General features: G+C 40.4%; 1 protein-coding gene across 2 annotated transcripts; it reads right to left on the bottom strand.

Moving 5' to 3' along the window:
- Positions 1-1433: 1433 nt before the first annotated feature.
- On the bottom strand, positions 1434-11335 carry LOC125780368 (transcription factor Adf-1-like). Of its 2 annotated transcripts, none has more exons than XM_049462653.1 (3): positions 9248-11335; positions 9027-9183; positions 1434-8962 (listed from the first exon to the last, which is right to left on the bottom strand). In XM_049462653.1, the coding sequence occupies exon 3, from the start codon at positions 6307-6309 to the stop codon at positions 4879-4881; it is 1431 nt and encodes a 476-aa protein (XP_049318610.1). In that variant the 5' UTR covers positions 6310-8962; positions 9027-9183; positions 9248-11335; the 3' UTR covers positions 1434-4878. Both variants share the same exon structure in this region, with proteins under 2 accessions (XP_049318610.1, XP_049318611.1).
- Positions 11336-18499: the final 7164 nt, after the last annotated feature.

Below are 18499 nucleotides of genomic sequence, written 5' to 3'. Positions count from 1 at the left end.
AAAGTAAGACCCACATCAAAGTTCTTAACGGAGAAGGCAGATTGGGCAAACTTTTATCGTCTTTCTGTTTTATTTTCGGACAACAAACCCCTGGCAAAAACATAAACGCTGAAGCTGCCGCCATTAAAACAATCATCCGATCAGCAGCACATTACGCGATACCCCAGTCAAGTACCAAGCATTTCCATGCTAAATTGCCATGTTGGTCAAATCTCCTAACAATTTTAAGGAACAATAAACAAACATTATGGTCCAAATACAAACATTCCAGAACTGACAATAATTTCATAAGCTATAAAAAAGCGAACGCGGTGTTTAGAAAAGAATTAAAATCTGCCAAACGAAAGGCTTTAGAAACACTCACCGCCAATATCAACCCATTTTCGAGCACAAAAAAAATTTGGTCAGACATTAAAATTCTTACAGGCTCCTCACAACGATCCAGCATACCATTTATACATTCAGCCCAAGGTCCTATTTATAACCCTCAAGACATTGCTCAGAAGTTTGCGGACACATGGTCAGATAATTCCAACAGTATTGTGATAATTTTCACAATGATTTCAACACCTTAAAAAGCCAAACAATCTCTGAAAATTACTATAACCCATTTCCCTCACCCAGAGCCGTCCAAGCAGATGTTCCCATCACATTAAGTGAATTCGATGTAACAATTGCATCGATGACTGGTAAAACTCCAGGATTGGACAAAATTTCCTATCCCATCCTTAAAAATCTCCCTCGATCCCTTAAAATACGTATAATTTCTCTTTACAATAAAAACCTCAACGAGGGAATCTATCCACAGGAGTGAAAGACAGCTTCAATCCTTCCCATCCCCAAGCCCAATAAACCTACTTCTCAAATAGAAAATTATAGACCCATATCCTTACTTCCTTGCATGTCCAAAATTCTGGAGAAAATATTTATTTATTTATTTATTTATAATAATTCATATAACAAAAGGAGTTTTATTATATAAATACATAAACGCAGCACTGGCTACGAGGCCTTCAGCCGCCTTGTAATTATAACTAGGTAAAAAATTCTATTTGCTAAGGGTTAGTAAAGGTGTAAGTTGCTTAAATATGTTTTAACAAATCGTTGGTTTTTAAGAATCTATAAACAATCATAACGTTTTTTTCTGAAGGTTCACTTAGTAGTTTTATGAGATCAATGTTGCCAGAGTGTGAGTAAGTGTTTGATAGAAGCGGTGTCCTCGCAAAGGGGGCAAATGGATGGGCTTTTACCCGATAGTAAGTGGGCGTGTGTTATGATAGTGTGTCCAATCCTTAATCGAGTATATGTCTTCATTGCGCTAGTTGGAACTGTTGACGAGTAGATTATTCGATTTCTGGCTGGGTTTATGTCCGCGTAGTGATGTTTAAATGTTTTCCATTCGCTTGCGTTTTTTTGATGCCTTTTGTGCTTAATAAGGTTAGAAATGTCTTGCTTGGATGAGGCATAGTATGTTAAGGCAGGAGTCCTGGCTACATTTTTCGCAGCGAGGTCTGCAAAGTGGTTGCCTGAAATACCAGCATGGCCAGGGATCCACATTACTTGGATTTTCTGAGGGGCACCAATGACCGCGTCCCTGATAACTTCTATTATGGGATTGCGATTGGAAGGAGACGTTATTGCAGACATACACGATTTGCTGTCTGTACAGATGAGGAACTTTCCTTTAGTCTTTTTTGCGTGATTAACTGCGTGAAGGATAGCAGATCCTTCAGCGGTAAATACAGAGCTCGTTGAGGGGAGAAGCCAATTGCAAATAATTTCTCCTGTGGCAGTGACAACTGCTAACGAAGTGGAATCGATGGACTTGGAGCCATCCGTAAACAATAGCTTCCAGCCATTATTTGTATAATTAGATTCCAGTTCAGCAAAGGTTTGTTGAAAGACTACGTTTGGTGTGTTTTGCTTGGACAAAAACAAAAGCTTATTCTGTAGGATTTTATCATTGATCAGCCAGGGAGGATGTCGTGTGGTAAATTTGCATGTTGCGTTACGTAAAATATTATTTTCTTCAGGGAAACTTAAGCATCTCGAAATAGCCGATTGTATTCTTGGAATTTTTCTTTTTTTCGTGGCATGGGTGATAGTTGTATTTAGTAATGGGTTGGTGTCCTCAGCCGTTTTCGCAAGAATTTGGAGCGAAGAATCTATAATTTTATCTTGAATAGTTGGTAAACCAGATTCAGCCATTATCGTTTTTATTGGCGAGGTTGGAAACGCCCGGAGACTTCGCCGTATTGCGCAATGGTATGGTGCATTTAAAAGGTTGATACTGCTTTTGGAGCAATTGCCATAGATGGGGAGCCCATAATCTATTTTTGAAGTTAGCAAAGCTCTGACAACATTGACTAGTGTGTTCGGATGAATAAATGAATGCTTAGACGAGAGATATTTAACAATATTTAATCGTGTCATTAACGAGTTTCTGACATATTTACAGTGAGCATTAAAATTATACTTAGAGTCAAAAATTAATCTTAGTAATTTCAGCTGTGTTTTACATTCGATGTTAGTTTGGTTGTGGGTAAGTGAAATACCGTTGCAATTTTGCTTCCTACATACATGAAGGATATGTGTTTTGTCTAAAGAAAGTGAAGCACCAGACTCCAGTGACCAAGTCTCAATTCTGGCGAGTATATTAGTAAATAAGGATTGAGCTAAATTAACGTCAGAGACTTTTGTGTAGATTAGGACATCGTCAGCATAGATCTGGCGCTCAACTCCTTTGTAATTTTTTATCATCCTACTAATATCATCGAAAGCAATGATAAAAAGGAAGGCTGAAAGAGGTGAGCCTTGCGGCGTACCATTAGAAAGCGGGAGTGTTGAAGAAAGAAAACCATTTACGTTGACGTTGAGTTTTCTGTTTGTGAGAAAGTTGGTAATAAAACGTATCATATTCTGGCCTATTTTCCATTTTCTAAGTTGTCGAATAATAATATGGGCTCCAATTTTGTCGAAAGCTCTGTGGAAGTCCAGAGATAGTACGGACACGTGGTTTTTGCTGGACAAAGCGTTAGTAATGAAGTAGTCAAGTTGGATTAAAGCGTCTAACGTGCCTTGACCTTTTTTGTAGGCGACTTGATTCGGTGATATGAACTTGTTTCGCTGAGCATACCACATCAAGCGGTGTGCCACGATCTTTTCCAAAATTTTGCCCATACATGGAAGGAGGGAAATCGGCCTATAGTTAGCAAGTTCATCGGAGGATTTGTGTGGTTTAAGTATTGGTATAACACAGGACGTTTTCCAAAATTGGGGGTAGACACCAGTATTGAAAATTTTGTTATAAAGCTTTACCAATCGGAGCTTGAGACTTTTCGGTATATGTCTGATAATTAGATAAGAAATTTTATCTTGCCCCGGCGACTTACCCTTAACGGTAGATGCAACGAACTCGAATTCAGACAGTGAAATGCTGGTTTCTATTTGTCTAGCAGAAAAAGAAAGAGGGGAGACAGAGTAGGAAGTGTCGGACAGTGTGGTGGTTTTAGAGGTTTGAAACTGTGTGCTGAATGAAATATCTGAGCTTGTTTCAGAATAGTGGTTTGCAAATAACTCGGAAATTTCGAATGGATTGGTTACCAAACCTGTTGGCCCCTTTACGCATTGAATGGTTATATTTCTAGGCACTCCAGAAAGTTTTTTTTAAAGCGTTCCATATTAACTTAGGACTAGACGAAGGATTTATTTTGCTTGTGAAATCTTGAAAACATTTACGCTTGGCCTGTTTCGCGGAACGACGGAAAAGAGCATTGGCTTTCCTGAAAGATATTAAGTTGACTAGTGTTCGAGCCCGTTTGTACTCATACCAAGCTGTTTGTTTTTTTGCCCGCAATTCAGCGATTTCTTTATTCCACCAAGGAACACTCCTTGAACTTGCTGTTGGCTTTGTATGAGGAATGCTAACATTCGCTGCTGAACGAATAATTTTTGTTAAACTCGCGCTTTCTTGGTTAGGGTTGTCAGATATTGGGGTATTATTGCTATTTATCTCGCAATGTGTCTGGAACTTCTTCCAATTAGCGTAATCAGTTTTGAATACCTTATTTATTTTGTGGTTTTTAGTTGTTGAACCTAGGTGCAATTTTAGTACAATGGGGAAGTGATCGCTTCCATGCAGGTGATCGAGTATACTCCATTCGCACTCTGTGACAAGTGTGTCGGTGCACATTGTAAGATCTACATGGGAAAAAGTGGAGTGAGTGGAAAAGTGCGTCGCGGATCCGTTATTCAAACATATTAAGTTAGAGGAAAGTAAAGCATCTTCAATGCATTTGCCCCTCTTGTTGGCTATTGGAGATCCCCATAGTGGACTCCATGCATTAAAATCACCAGCGAAAATTAAAGGAGTAGAAGCTTGGTTGATTAATTGCAGGATGTCTGTACTGGTAAATTGTTCGTCTGGTGCAATATAGGTGCAGATAATGGTGATTTTTTTAACTAAGATAATTTCGATCGACATAGCCAGCAAATTGGATTGAATGGCATTAATTTTGTGTGGAATATCTCTTCTAATGAGAATCGCAATGCCTCTTTTACTTGTGCTAATATGTGGAAGATTGTGAAACATGCCAATGTACTGCTTAGGAGTAAAAGCCGACAACTTGAAAGAGATGTGAGTTTCATTTAAGAGTATAATAGCTGGGGTATGATCATGTATTAATAATTGAAGCTCATTGTAATTGTTAGTGTAGCCGTTTAAATTCCATTGTAATATTAGAATCATAAGATCTATGTAGGAAGAAATGAAAAAGGGAAACAGAAGAGAGCTAGAAATTCAACTCGTATGAGCAGTCAGTTGAAGCTGAGTGTCACCAATTGAGTACTAGTTCAAAAGAGAGTAAAAGCTAAGCGTATTTATTCAGAGTCAATTTCTATTTGTTCCGTATGTTCAGTAGAGTATTGATTATCGTTGGAAATGTTTGTTGTTGGAAAGAGATTTTCGTGATTAGGTGGATTAGATTGCACAGTAGTGTTGGTAGTAGTATTTTTGAGGTCAGTATATTTATTAAGCGAGTTTAAGGAGTTGTTTAAGTTAGAAATGAAAGAGGCTGTTGTTGGACTGAAAAGTTTGGGATTTAAGAAAGAGTCTTGTTGGGTACAGTTGTCGCTGATATTTTTAGCTGAATGTGAGACGTTGTTGTAGTCAGAACTGATCGATTTAGGCTTGTTGATGGGAATATGCTTATTGTTGGCGTTTGATGAGTGATTTTTGTTAGTTAAAGATTTTAATGATGAATTGGGTGCAGAGGTGATCTCTGCGATTTGTTTTGATGTAGTAGGCAAGTCATTGTCGGCGGTTATATGAGTATTTTTAGATTTTGTGGAATTGTTGATGGCTGAAATTTTTGTTGGTGTGGTGGTTTCAGAGGATACCTCTTTTGCAGGTTGAAGCACATGTGCAAAGTTAGCAGTGAGGGAGGGGAGGGAAGTATTTTCTCTATACTTTTTGAGGGCTTCGTGCATACTGCACTTTTCTAGTGTCTTTATTTTTAAAATTTCTTTGGTTTGCATATACTTTGGACACGTATAGTCAGAAGAGCGATGCTCGCCAGAACAATTCGCACACATAACTCGGATGCAGTCATTATCGTGTGGTGAGGGAAAATTGCAAATTTCGCATGTTGGGGAGCCTTTACAATGTTTTTGCGTATGACCCAATTTCTGACATGACCTGCAGCGCATTGGATTAGGCACGTACGGTCGCACAGAGGTCATCCTCCATGCGATGTTTATTTTGTTTGGAAGGGAATAACTGTTGAATGATATTAGCATAACACCAGTAGGCTTTATAACACCTTCAACTTTGCGAGTGAACTTATAAACCGCGGAAACTTCGTAAGAACTCAGTCCTTCTATTATTTCGTTTTCAGGCACATCGTTTAAGAACGGTGCATAAATGGTGCCTTTGTTACAATTAAGATGTTGATGATAGCTAGCGCTAACAGCGCCAATGTTGAAAAGACATTTCGTTTTTATAAACTTTTCTGCTACTTGCTTATTTTTCACTAGCAGTAATAGGCTGCCGTCCCGTAATTCACTAATTTTGTTTATATCTTTGCTCACGGTGAGTAAGGCATTGTAAACACGAAAACAAGAAACCTTCGAAAGCGGTGTAGTATTCTCATCGGATTTAATCACTATATACTTTGGGTCATCACTTTTTATTGGCGGTAAGTCAGGAAAAGCATCTTGCAGTTTTTGATACGATTTTTTACGTTTTGGTTGGGGACCTTGGGCCAGCGCAGAAAACCTGTTGTCCCCGAACTGGAAGCCCACCGAGGGCATAGTGGAAAAATTATAATACACTTATAAAAGTATTGGATTATATTTATCACTAAAAATAAGTATTAATCGCGTTACTTAAGTAAGCAGACCGGTGTGCAAAAAAAAAACACCAAAAGAGAGCTATACGAATAGCTGTAAACACAGAGAAAGACGCTAACTCAACTGCTCAGTACGAGGTTTAGTCGGTGACTGTGCTGGAGAAAATAATATCTGTAAGAGTTATGTGGTTTGCCAAAGCAAATGCTTTTATAAAACCCCAACAATTTGGCTTCCAAAAAGGTTTAGGAGTAACTGACGCTCTGTTATTTTTCGAACACTATGCCTCTACGGCTTTGTCAAACCGAAATCACGTTTCTGTGATAAGTTTAGACTTTGAAAAATCATTTGACAGGATTGGTCCTCACATGGTACTCAGGGAACTTAAAAAATGGAATGTTGGCGAAAAACTATATAATATAATAAAATCCTTTTTGAACCACCGCAAATTTTTTGTTATTGCCAATAAGCATAAATCTGGCCTACACGATCTGTTTAATGGTATACCACCTCTTTCTGTTTCGTTATTTACCATTGCGTTCAATGAAATAAGTACAATTATAAGTTCTAGTGGAGCTGTTAAATGCCGGAATTACATGTGCAGATATTCTGCATGCAGATCTGCACTATTTTTTCCAGCCAAAACACATGTGCAGTAAATTTTGACAATCAGCTGATTGCAATAAATAATTGAAATTCAAATTGAAATTTAAAAATTTTAAAATGGAAGTGGAAAGAAAAAAAAGATTGCAACAATTGCTTTTACTTCTAGTTGCCAAAAAGAAATTAATTAATATTTTAAGCTTGTGCGCGATAAGTGATAAAAAAACACGGGTGTGGACGATTCCTATATATGCGGAAAATGAGAGAGAGCTGCATGGTTTTTTCAATAATTTATTCATCTATATAAAAAACAATGATTCCTCTTAGTTCCAAAAGGCTACTCGGATGCAAGTGGATCAATTTAAGCTTCTTCTAAGCTTAATTAAAAGGCGTATAGCAAAACAGTTTCATATACGTCGTCCAATACCAGCAGAATGTCGCCTGGCAATAACATTAGTGTAAGTACATTTTGTTTGTAAATTTTATAATAAATAAATACATATTTTCATCAACTCTTACAATAGATATTTGGCCCATGGAGTTTGCCGCCAGATGTTGGCTTGGGCTTTTCGAGTAGGAGTATCAACAATTGGCAAAATTTTATTGGAAACTTGGCGCAATCAAATGAACATGAGTGGAGGAAAATAGCCGATTCATTTTACATCAAGACAGGAAGGCCTCATGTTGTAGGAGCTGTTGACGGCAAACATGTCCAAATCAAGTGTCCGCGAAAATCCGGATCACTGTATTTTAATTATAAGCAATATTTTAGTATTGTGTTGTTAGCCGTTTGTGATAGCAAATATACATTCACCGCAGTAGACATTGGAGCTTACGGAAGCCAAAGTGATAGCGGAGTGTTAATAAAATTCAGTGGTTTTGGAAATAGAATATTAAACGGAACAATGAACCTACCAGAAGCAGAAAATCTTCCACGTAGTGCGATAAAATTCCCATTTTATTATGTGGGAGATGCTGCTTTTCCGTTGACAAAACATTTGATGAGGCCATAACCGGGAAAGTGTTTGGAAGCAAACAAAGACCACTTCAATAAATGTTTATCCAGAGCGCGGGTTACAATTGAAAATACATTTGGCATTTTAGTGGCTAGATGGCGAGTTCTCAATAATTCTTTGGATATGTTTCCCGAAAATGCCAATACCATAGTTAGAGCTACATTAATTTTACATAATTTTGTAAAGTTCCATAACGCCGAATTCTATTGTCCCAACAACTTCGTTGATCACGTAAATGAAAGTGGCATTCTAATTGAAGGGCAGTGGAGACACTTTGTAGAGCCATTACATCAGAGTACGATATTATCAAGCGCTAACGCAAGACGAAGTGCTTTTGATTCCCGAGATCTTCTTAAAAATTATCTATTCTTTAATAAATAAGTAAATAATTCAATAAATGTATTATAAAATAAATATGTCGGTTCTACGTAACCTGTATGGATTTGTATTCCTCAAAATTGTTTGCGCTGAAATAACAAAAACAACAACTACAAAATAAATAAATAACTTTGTACTTTTTTTTATATATTTTAAATGAATGGGCTTTTATTTAAAATGATAGATGTTATAAAATATATAAATGAAAAACTTATTTTCGACGATTCAATAAAAATTGGTGGAACGTTTGAGAAATTTGGAGTTGTAACTCCGACATTTCCAGGCTATTTAAATTAGCTCCCTCCGCCTGCTTGGCAAGGCTTTCAAAAAATAATTGCATTGCCGATTTCTCCGTGCTACCGACTAATATTTCCTCGGCTAACGTCGTCACTCTTTGAAAGTCTCTACTCGAGCTTTCAAGTAATTCTTCAATTTTACGTTTCCGTCCAGTCTGTGTCTGTGTCTTTGTCTGTGTCTGTGTCTGCGTCTGTGTCTGCGTCTGCGTCTGCGGTGATTCGGAAAATAAGTTTATATTGACACTGCTACAGGCGGATTCGCCAAAGTCGCTGAGGAAGGAGTCGTCACCTTCTGTCGCTACGGTGCCATAATTGCCTTGTGTGCTGAAAATGCATATATAATAAATAATACAATTATACAAATAAAACAAGATTATACAAAACCTACTTTAAGTTGTCCATTTCAACGTCCTTTAAAAACTGTAGACTCTCCCTCCACTTCCACTTTTTGTGTGGCGAATGCACGCCGCTTCCGGATGGTCTCTTTTTAACGTCTTTATAAAATTTATCCCGTAGGGTCCGCCAACGGGCCTTTAGCTTCTCACCTAAAAAAATTCAAAACATGAATAAATATAAATTTTCTTTTAGGTTATAAAATTAAAAATTTACCTGGAATATTCAATTTTTCCGATAGCTCCTGAAATTTGGCGTCCCTCAGGTAGCTATTTTTATAATTTCTATGACTTTTGTCATATAGGAACCGGTTTTCCCTCACGAACTCAATCAATTTTTCTTCCATGTTTTATCTCTTTTGTTTATTTTGACTAAACAGCTGAGCGCAATTTAAAATGTTGCCGGACTTTGCTCAAAAATTAATTATTTGAATGTTGTCAGCACTGCCTCTGCGCAGAGAAATTCAAATTTCACATGCCGTGCAGATCTGCATTGAGGTGCAGAATTTGAACTGTCAAATCAGTACAAATTTTTTTTCTGCACGCAGAATTCTGCACATGTAATTCCGGCAAAACACTGCATCTATGCCGATGATGTTTTAATATTCTCTCAAACTCAAGATCTAAACCAAGTTAAGCACATATTTTTAAATATATTGAATAAAATAAGTAATTGGTCAAAAATTTCAGGCGCTAATATATCGCCTAGCAAATGTAAAACTTTTCACATATGTCGGAAACAAAAGTGCTCCTTTCCTAATATATCGTTTTCAAACGTTGATCTCCCACATACTAATAAATTAAGAATCTTAGGACTTATATTCGACAACAAATTAACTTTCAAAAAGCATTCTTTTTTCTAGATTGAATATAATTAAATTCTTATCTTCCAAATACTGCTTAGTACATACAAATACTCTTGTCAATATAACAAAAGCTTTAATATTATCTAAAATTGACTTCGGACTTTGTATTTACGGACATTGCGCTAATACAAACATTAAGCTATTTTTTTTTTGTAGTGTCACGCAGCAGTCAGAAGAAGCATTCGCGCCTTCCCAACGTCACCAATTAAGGCAATTCTATCTGAAGCTGGATTACCACATATAAACTACCGGAGCATGCGTAACACCATGATGCTTATACCGAGGCTACTTCACTGCAGAAATGAATTAATTTTTTCGCAAATCAATTGTTCTGTGCGAAATCCTAAGACTAGTCGTAAGCCGTCTACTATTATGCGTTGCTTAAGTCTAGTGCAACAGCTGAACATTGTAACCACTCCATCACTTCTTAAAACTTCAGAGTATCCTCCAAGTGCGCTTCCAAATTCATTACTCATCAACATCCTACTTAAGTACCCAAAATATTCTACCAGCAGTAATGAATATAAACAAATGTTTAATGCGGTATTAGAGTCCTTAAATGATGATTGGAACTTGTATTATACGGACGGATCCAAGTCAGACACCAGCACAACGTTTGCTGTGACAAACCAGCTAGGTGTTACTATCATGGTCGGTTCCTTGCCATCCTACTGCTCGGTTTTTACAGCCGAAGCAGCCGCAATATTTGAGGCAGTACAATTTGCTTCCCGAATGGGAAATAAATGCATTATATGTACCGACAGTAGATCTGCAATTGAAGCTATATTTAATAACAATAATGCATCTTTAATATCTAATATTCGTAGCATGCTATTGCAAAGCAATAGCTGTATAAAAATAATGTGGGTGCCTAGCCATATCGGAATTCATGGCAACGAATTGCCAATAAAAAAGCTAAAGAAGCTTCCAAACAACCACTTCACTTCTTTGACTATTTCACCGATAAAGATATACGCAGACTTGTTGAAACATACGTAAATGAAATCCAAGTTAGAGAATGGAGTAATCACGATCACCACTACAAAAAATTTAATCCTGCGGGAACAAAGCCTTTATACCCAGGAAAAGCGACTTGTAAAAATATAAGGACATTTATAAGACTTCGAATAGGACACACAACTGCTACACATGCTCACATCTTAAATGGCGTAAATAAACCAAATTGCGTGTTCTGCGGATCAAATGACGTCACAGTTATACACCTCCTCGATACCTGCCCGGCACTTCAACGAAACAGAGCTAATGTTTTTTCTAACAAAAAACCTTCTTTATATCTAGAACGGACTGATGACAGTAACAGAGAAATCATATCTAAATATATTTCGCTTTGCAAATTAAATATCTAGTTTAGTTACATACATTCTTCTTCTTCTTTACTGGCGTAGACACCGCTTACGCGATTATAGCCGAGTCAACAACAGCGCGCCAGTCGTTTCTTCTCTTCGCTACGTGGCGCCAATTGGATATTCCAAGCGAGGCCAGGTCCTTCTCCACTTGGTCCTTCCACCGGAGTGGAGGTCTTCCTCTTCCTCTGCTTCCCGCGGCGGGTACTGCGTCGAATACTTTCAGAGCTGGAGAGTTTTCATCCATCCGGACAACATGACCTAGCCAGCGTAGCCGCTGTCTTTTAATTCGCTGAACTATGTCAATGTCGTCGTATATCTCGTACAGCTCATCGTTCCATCGAATGCGATATTCGCCGTGGCCAACGCGCAAAGGGCCATAAATCTTTCGCAGAACTTTTCTCTCGAAAACTCGCAACGTCGACTCATCGGTTGTTGTCATCGTCCAAGCCTCTGCACCATATAGCAGGACGGGAATTATGAGCGACTTATAGAGTTTGGTTTTTGTTCGTCGAGAGAGGACTTTACTTTTCAATTGCCTACTCAGTCCGAAGTAGCACCTGTTGGCAAGAGTAATCCTGCGTTGAATTTCTAAGCTGACATTGTTGGTGGTGTTTACGCTGGTTCCAAGATAGACGAAATTATCTACAACTTCAAAGTTATGACTGTCAACAGTGACGTGTGTGCCAAGTCGCGAGTGCGACGACTGTTTGTTTGATGACAGGAGATATTTCGTCTTGTCCTCGTTCACTGCCAGACCCATTTCTTTTGCTTCCTTGTCCAGTCTGGAGAAATCAGAACTAACGGCGCGGGTGTTGTGGCCGATGATATCAATATCATCGGCATACGCCAGCAGTTGTACACTCTTATAGAAGATGGTACCTTCTCTGTTGAGTTCTGCAGCTCGAACTATTTTCTCCAGCAGCAGATTGAAAAAGTCGCACGATAGGGAGTCGCCTTGTCTGAAACCTCGTTTGGTATCGAACGGCTCGGAGAGGTCCTTCCCGATCCTGACGGAGCTTTTGGTGCTGCTCAACGTCAGTTTACACAGCCGTATTAGTTTTGCGGGGATACCAAATTCAGACATCGCGGCATAAAGGCAGCTCCTTTTCGTGCAGTCGTAAGCGGCTTTGAAATCGACGAATAGGTGGTGAGTGTCGATTCTCTTTTCACGGGTCTTTTCCAAGATTTGGCGCATGGTGAATATCTGGTCGGTTGTTGATTTACCAGGTCTGAAGCTACACTGATAAGGTCCAATCAGTTTGTTGACGGTGGGCTTTAATCTTTCACACAATACGCTCGATAGAACCTTGTACGCGATGTTGAGGGGGCTTATCCCACGGTAGTTGGCGCAGATTGTGGGGTCTCCTTTTTTATGGATTGGGCATAGCACACTTAAATTCCAATCGTTGGGCATGCTTTCATCCGACCATATTTTGCAAAGAAGCTGATGCATGCTCCTTATCAGTTCTTCGCCACCGTGTTAGAATAGCTCGGCCGGCAATCCGTCGGCCCCTGCCGCTTTGTTGTTCTTCAGGCGAGCAACTGCTATTCGAACTTCTTCATGGCCGAGTAATGGAACTTCTGCTCCATCGTCATCGATTGGGGAATCGGGTTCGCCTTCTCCTGGAGTTATGTGTTCACTGCCATTCAGCAGGCTGGAGAAGTGTTCCCTCAATAATCTAAGTATGCTCTGGGCATCGGTGGCTAGATCACCTTTGAGGGTTCTACAGGAGTATGCTCCGGTCTTGAAACCTTCTGTAAGCCGCCGCATTTTTTCGTAGAATTTTCAAGCATTACCCCAGTCGGCCAGCTTATCAAGCTGTTCGTACTCACGCATTTCGGCCTCTTTCTTCTTCCGTCTGCAAATGCGTCTCGCTTCCCTCTTCAACTCTCGGTATCTATCCCATCCCGCACGTGTTGTGGTCGATCGTAACGTTGCGAGGTAGGCAGCCTGTTTTCTCTCCGCTGCGACACGGCACTCCTCGCCGTACCAGCTGTTCTTTTGCACTTTCCGAAAACCAATGCTTTCGGTTGCTGCTGTACGTAAGGAGTTTGAAATGCCGTCCCACAGTTCGCTTATACCGAGTTTTTGACAATCTTTTGGCTGTCTGTTGTGATTGCAGCTTCTCGAGGTCGAACCTTCCTTGTGTTTGTTGGCGTGCGTTTTTTGCTGCACAGAGGCGGGTGCGAATTTCGGCTGCAACAATATAGTGGTCCGAGTCGATGTTTGGACCTCGGAGCGCACGCACATCTAAAACACTGGAGACGTGTCTTCCGTCTATCACAACATGATCGATCTGGTTGGTGGTTTTTCGATCCGGAGACAGCCTGGTAGCTTGATGTATCTTCTTATGCTGGAATCTAGTACTACAGATAACCATATTTCGGGCCCCGGCGAAGTCGATCAGCCTCAACCCATTTGGGGATGTTTCCTCGTGGAGGCTGAATTTACCGACCGTAAGGACAAAGATACCTTCTTTGCCCACCCTGGCGTTGAAGTCGCCAAGCACGATTTTGACATCGTGGCGGGGGCATCTCTCATAAGTGCGCTCGAAGCACTCATAAAAAGCATCTTTGGTCACTTCGTCCTTCTCTTCCGTCGGGGCGTAGGCGCAAATCAGCGATATGTTGAAGAACCTCGCTTTGATGCGGATTGTGGCTAGACGTTCATTCTCCGGAGTGAATGATAGTACTCGGCGACGGAGTCTCTCTCCCACCACGAATCCAACACCAAACTTGCGCTCCTTTATACGGCCACTGTAGTAAATGTCACAAGGACCTAAGCGTTTGATGTCAGCCTTTATTTTCACGAGGCAGCGGCATCTTCCCAATTAAGGGACCGGACATTCCAGGTGCATGCCCTCAAATCATAGTCCTTATTTCGTTTGCCATGGTCGTCATTAAAAGGGGGGTCTCTCATCCGAGGCTGTTTGTTGTTTTTCATTGGGGGTGTTTTTTTAACGTGGCGGGTTCCAAACCCAGCGCACAACCCTATGCAGGGGATATTTCGCCTTCTCACTTTAGCTCGCCTTCAAACGGATGTTCTTAGGCTACCCAGAGGATACTTGGTCAAAGACCGGAAGTCGTGAGCTGCTTGAGTCATATGTAAAAGAATCGTTTCTGGCCACTCCCAAGTGAATGGCGATCAGAGAACTTTCCTCACTTGCGTGAACTTCTACACATGACTCCATCCTCCATACATGCACCCATTTACTTTTGCTTTGAAATTTATCGTTTTTATTGTATCTAAATTTACGTTATATAAATCGATCTCAAATGTGAATATAATAGACTAAGATTTTATAACATAAGCTGAAGGCCCTGGCAGCCAGTGCTTTATATCTATAAGTGAAACGATTATTTATAAGTATTTATCTTTTAAATAAATAAATACATAAATAAAAAAAATAAAAATTCTTTGTATAAACTAACAATAATAATGAAGGAAAAATTCCTGCATTATTGTGAAAATAGCGTGGAATGCTCGATATATGAAAAATATGTCACAAAGCACCCCACGCTTTTCTCACAATAATGCAGGAATTTTTCCTGCATCGGGAATCGGGTGAATAATCCAAAAGTGCAAGGAACTGACTCCCTAAGGACACCAGTAATGGAAATAGATCCATTTAAGCGGTCTTCGCAACTTAGCAGATCTCCCCTAAAGATGCTTAGCGTAGAAAAACCAACGCAAACAAGATCGTCGCCACCAACGCTGCAAGACAACACGCCGCAAACGAAGGCGGTAAAACCTCGCGGCGACAATGTGAGTGAGCTTGGTGAAGAAATTAAGAAGTTGATAGAAATGATGCGCCCACCGCAGCGAACAGTCAACAATAATCTTAGGGACCTCGTTGGCAATATAACGAAGACGTACGAAAAAGCTTTAGAGGAGTACCAAAAGATCAAAGGAGCATGACGGATTATTCGAAATATGCCCGCAACAACGGAAATTACGCCTAAAAGACCTCGAGAAGAAAAACAGGCGAAAAGGCAGACTCCTGCAAAAAAGAATAAAACCACCCATGGAGAAGAACCAAAGAAGGTTAAAAATAACGAGGAACGAAATCAGCCGCAATCAACAAAGGACAGATACCGGTAAAACAAGATGGCTGGATGGAAATCAGAAGGAAAAAGAAGGCAGCATATAAGCACCGACCTATGCCTGATGCGATAATGATTGCGCGAACCGGCAACATGACATACAGTGATATTTTAAGGGCTGTTAAGAAAGAAGATGCCCTGCAGAAACTAGGGGAAAGTGTAACCCAGATTAGAAAGACGGCCAAAGGTGAAATTTTAATGGAACTGAAGAGCGCGCAAATGGAAAACACCACTAACTACACCAGCGAAATAGGCAAAGTGTTTGGAGATCAAGCCAAAATCAAAACCCTAACGAGTGAGACCACTGTTGAAATCGGGGATCTGGATGAAATAACTGGAGAGGAAGACATTGCCAATGCTATTGGGACGCAAATAGGAAAACTAGGGGATTTTGATAAAGGCTCAATCAGAGGCATTAGGGCGTCATATGCAGGCACCCGGCCTTACAGGCTAGGCTACCTATTGAAGCCAAAAAAAATTAAAATAGGATGGGTAGTGTGTAGGATTAGGGAGAATCCGAACGTCAAAAAAATGCTTTCGGTGCTTGGAATACGGCCACCTGGCGAGAACCCGCAAAAGTTCAGACGATAGGAGTCAGTGCTGCCTCAAATGCGGGGAAAGAGGTCACTTTGCAAAGACATGTAACAAGGAGCCGTCTTGCAGTGCATTTAAAAAACAAGGAAAGGAGAACTCTGACCATCAGATAGGTAGCAAGAAATGTCCTCTCTACCAAGAAGCGTGCAAAAAAACCAAAACATGAGGGTTCTACAACTCAACCTCATCCACTGCGAAGCAGCAAAAGACCTGCTTACGCATACAGTGTTTGAGCAGAAAATCGACGTGGCAATAGTCTGCAACGTGGACCTCCGACCTAACGGGTAAAGCGGCCATTTATGCCTGTAGAGAAAACCTGTTCCAAGAAAAGCCACTAACAGGACAAGCTATTACACTCGGGCAAAGATCCGCGAAATAAACTTCTATAGCTATTACATTCCGCCAAGCATCACACAAGTTGAATATGAAATAGTCATTGATAACCTTGTACGAGAAGTGTCGAACACCACAATGAACGTAGTGGCAGGTGAATTCAATGCATGGGCAGTGGAGTGGGAAAGCACATACACAAATAGACGAGGAGAAACTCTTCTGAAGGCTTTTCGGTACCGAACACCGTCTTGCTGAATACCGGTAACAGAAATACCTTCGACAAAAACGGCCGCGGTTCTGTAATCGATATTACGTTTGCTAGTAGCTGCCTTGTGCGGTCGTGTATATGGCAAGTAAGCGACTGGTATACACACAGTGATCACTTGGCAATTCTGCTTGAAATTGACAAAACGCACAAAATGCCTAAGTATCTCAAAAAAGTTCAAAAAAGAGGCTGGAAAACTGAAATCCTTGATGAGGATATGTACAAATTAATGCTGGTTGACAATCCGAACTACGCCATTGACATAGAAAAGAAGGCTGAATATGTTAGCAAAGCTTGCGATGCCGCTATGTGCAGGAAAAAACAAGGCGCATACAGGAAACCCGCATACTAGTTTTATGAGGGTATTGAAGCTCTAAGGAGTGAATGCCACAAAGCGAGGCGCCAGTGTCAAAGGAGACGACAAACGGCAGATTTAACAAGTCTAAATGAGCGCTTTAAACGAAAGCGAAATGAACTCAAGAAAACAATAAAGAAGAGCAAAGCCGGTTGTTTTAAAGAGATCTGTAACAAGGTCGAAGAAAACCCATGGGGAGATGCATATAAAATCGTCATGTCAAAGATTAAAGACTACATGCCCTAGTTTATTGAAGACGGTTGTCCAAACTCTTTTTCCGACGCAATTGCTACAAAGACAGCAAATAAAAGAATCTGGAGCTACAAACGCACCGCTAGTCACTGACCAAGAAACCATAGGAGCAGCAGAGAGATTCGCAAATAGTAAAGCATCAGGCCTAGATGGCATCCCGAATAAGGCCCTAAAACTGGCTATTAAATATAAACCCACCCGGTTTACTAAAGTTTATACGCGATGTTTACAAGAGAGATCTTAGGTAATACAATCTGGAAAAAAACAGCGGCTAGTGCTTATATAAAAGCCAAATAAGCCAGCATGGGAGCCAGGCTCCTACCGACCACTATGTATGCTGAACACAATGAGGAAAATACTGGAGCGTATAATCTGTGTGCGCCTAGAGCAACATCTACAAAGAGAGCGGCCGGGTTTATCAGAAAACCAATATGGTCACAGGTCAACAATAGACGCCATAAAAAAGGTAACGGAGGTCGCAAGCAAGGCTATTGAAGGACCAGGTGGTTATATGGCTCCAAAGAATACTGCGCGGTAGTGACGTTCGACGTAAAAAATGCCTTCAACTCGGCCTATTGGCCGCACATCATGAAAGCCCTGAAACAAAAGAAGACACCACTCTACCTGCTGAGGATCATATCCAGCTACCTCCTAAAAACTACTGTGGAATGTTTTGTATGACGGTGTGCTACGTCTCCCATTGCCCAAAGAAATACAGATAACCGGGTACGCTGATGATATAGCAGTAACGGTAGTGGCAAAAGAAATCAACCAGATAGAGTACCTGTGCAACCACGCTGCGATTAAAATAAAATAATGGCTCACGAAAGCTCCAGTTAGCAAGCCAAAAAACCGAAAACTAGAGGCGTCTACGCTCAAAATTGATGGATACAATCTCCCAACGCAACAGACGTTGAAATACCTGGGTGTAATTATTGACGCGAGGCTAAATTATCGGACCCATACCACGAAAGCCTGTAAGAAAGCAGCAAAGGTGACGGCTGCATTAAGTAGAATCATAGCCAACATAGGTGGACCTAGTCAGAATAGACGCGATCTTCTGGCAAAAGTTAGCCAATCAGTTCTAATGTACGCCGCACCCATATGGGAACCAGCATTGATGCATAAAACGTATGCGAATGCGGCAAAAGCAGTAGTTCGGTTAAGTGCAATCAGGGTAGCATGTGTTTTCGGGACTGGGTCACACGAAGCGGCTGGAATTATTTCAGGTATCATGCCTCCAGATATTATGGCAATGGAGCTAAAAAGAATGTATGACAAAGGGAAAAACGCGGGCAGATCAAGAAAAATAGCGAGAAAGACAAACCAGCCT

Source organism: Bactrocera dorsalis, chromosome 1 (assembly GCF_023373825.1).
Source record: "Bactrocera dorsalis isolate Fly_Bdor chromosome 1, ASM2337382v1, whole genome shotgun sequence".
Lineage (NCBI taxonomy): Eukaryota > Metazoa > Arthropoda > Insecta > Diptera > Tephritidae > Bactrocera > Bactrocera dorsalis.
Note: the sequence above shows the minus strand (reverse complement) of the source record. Positions and strands in the feature narration are given on the sequence as shown.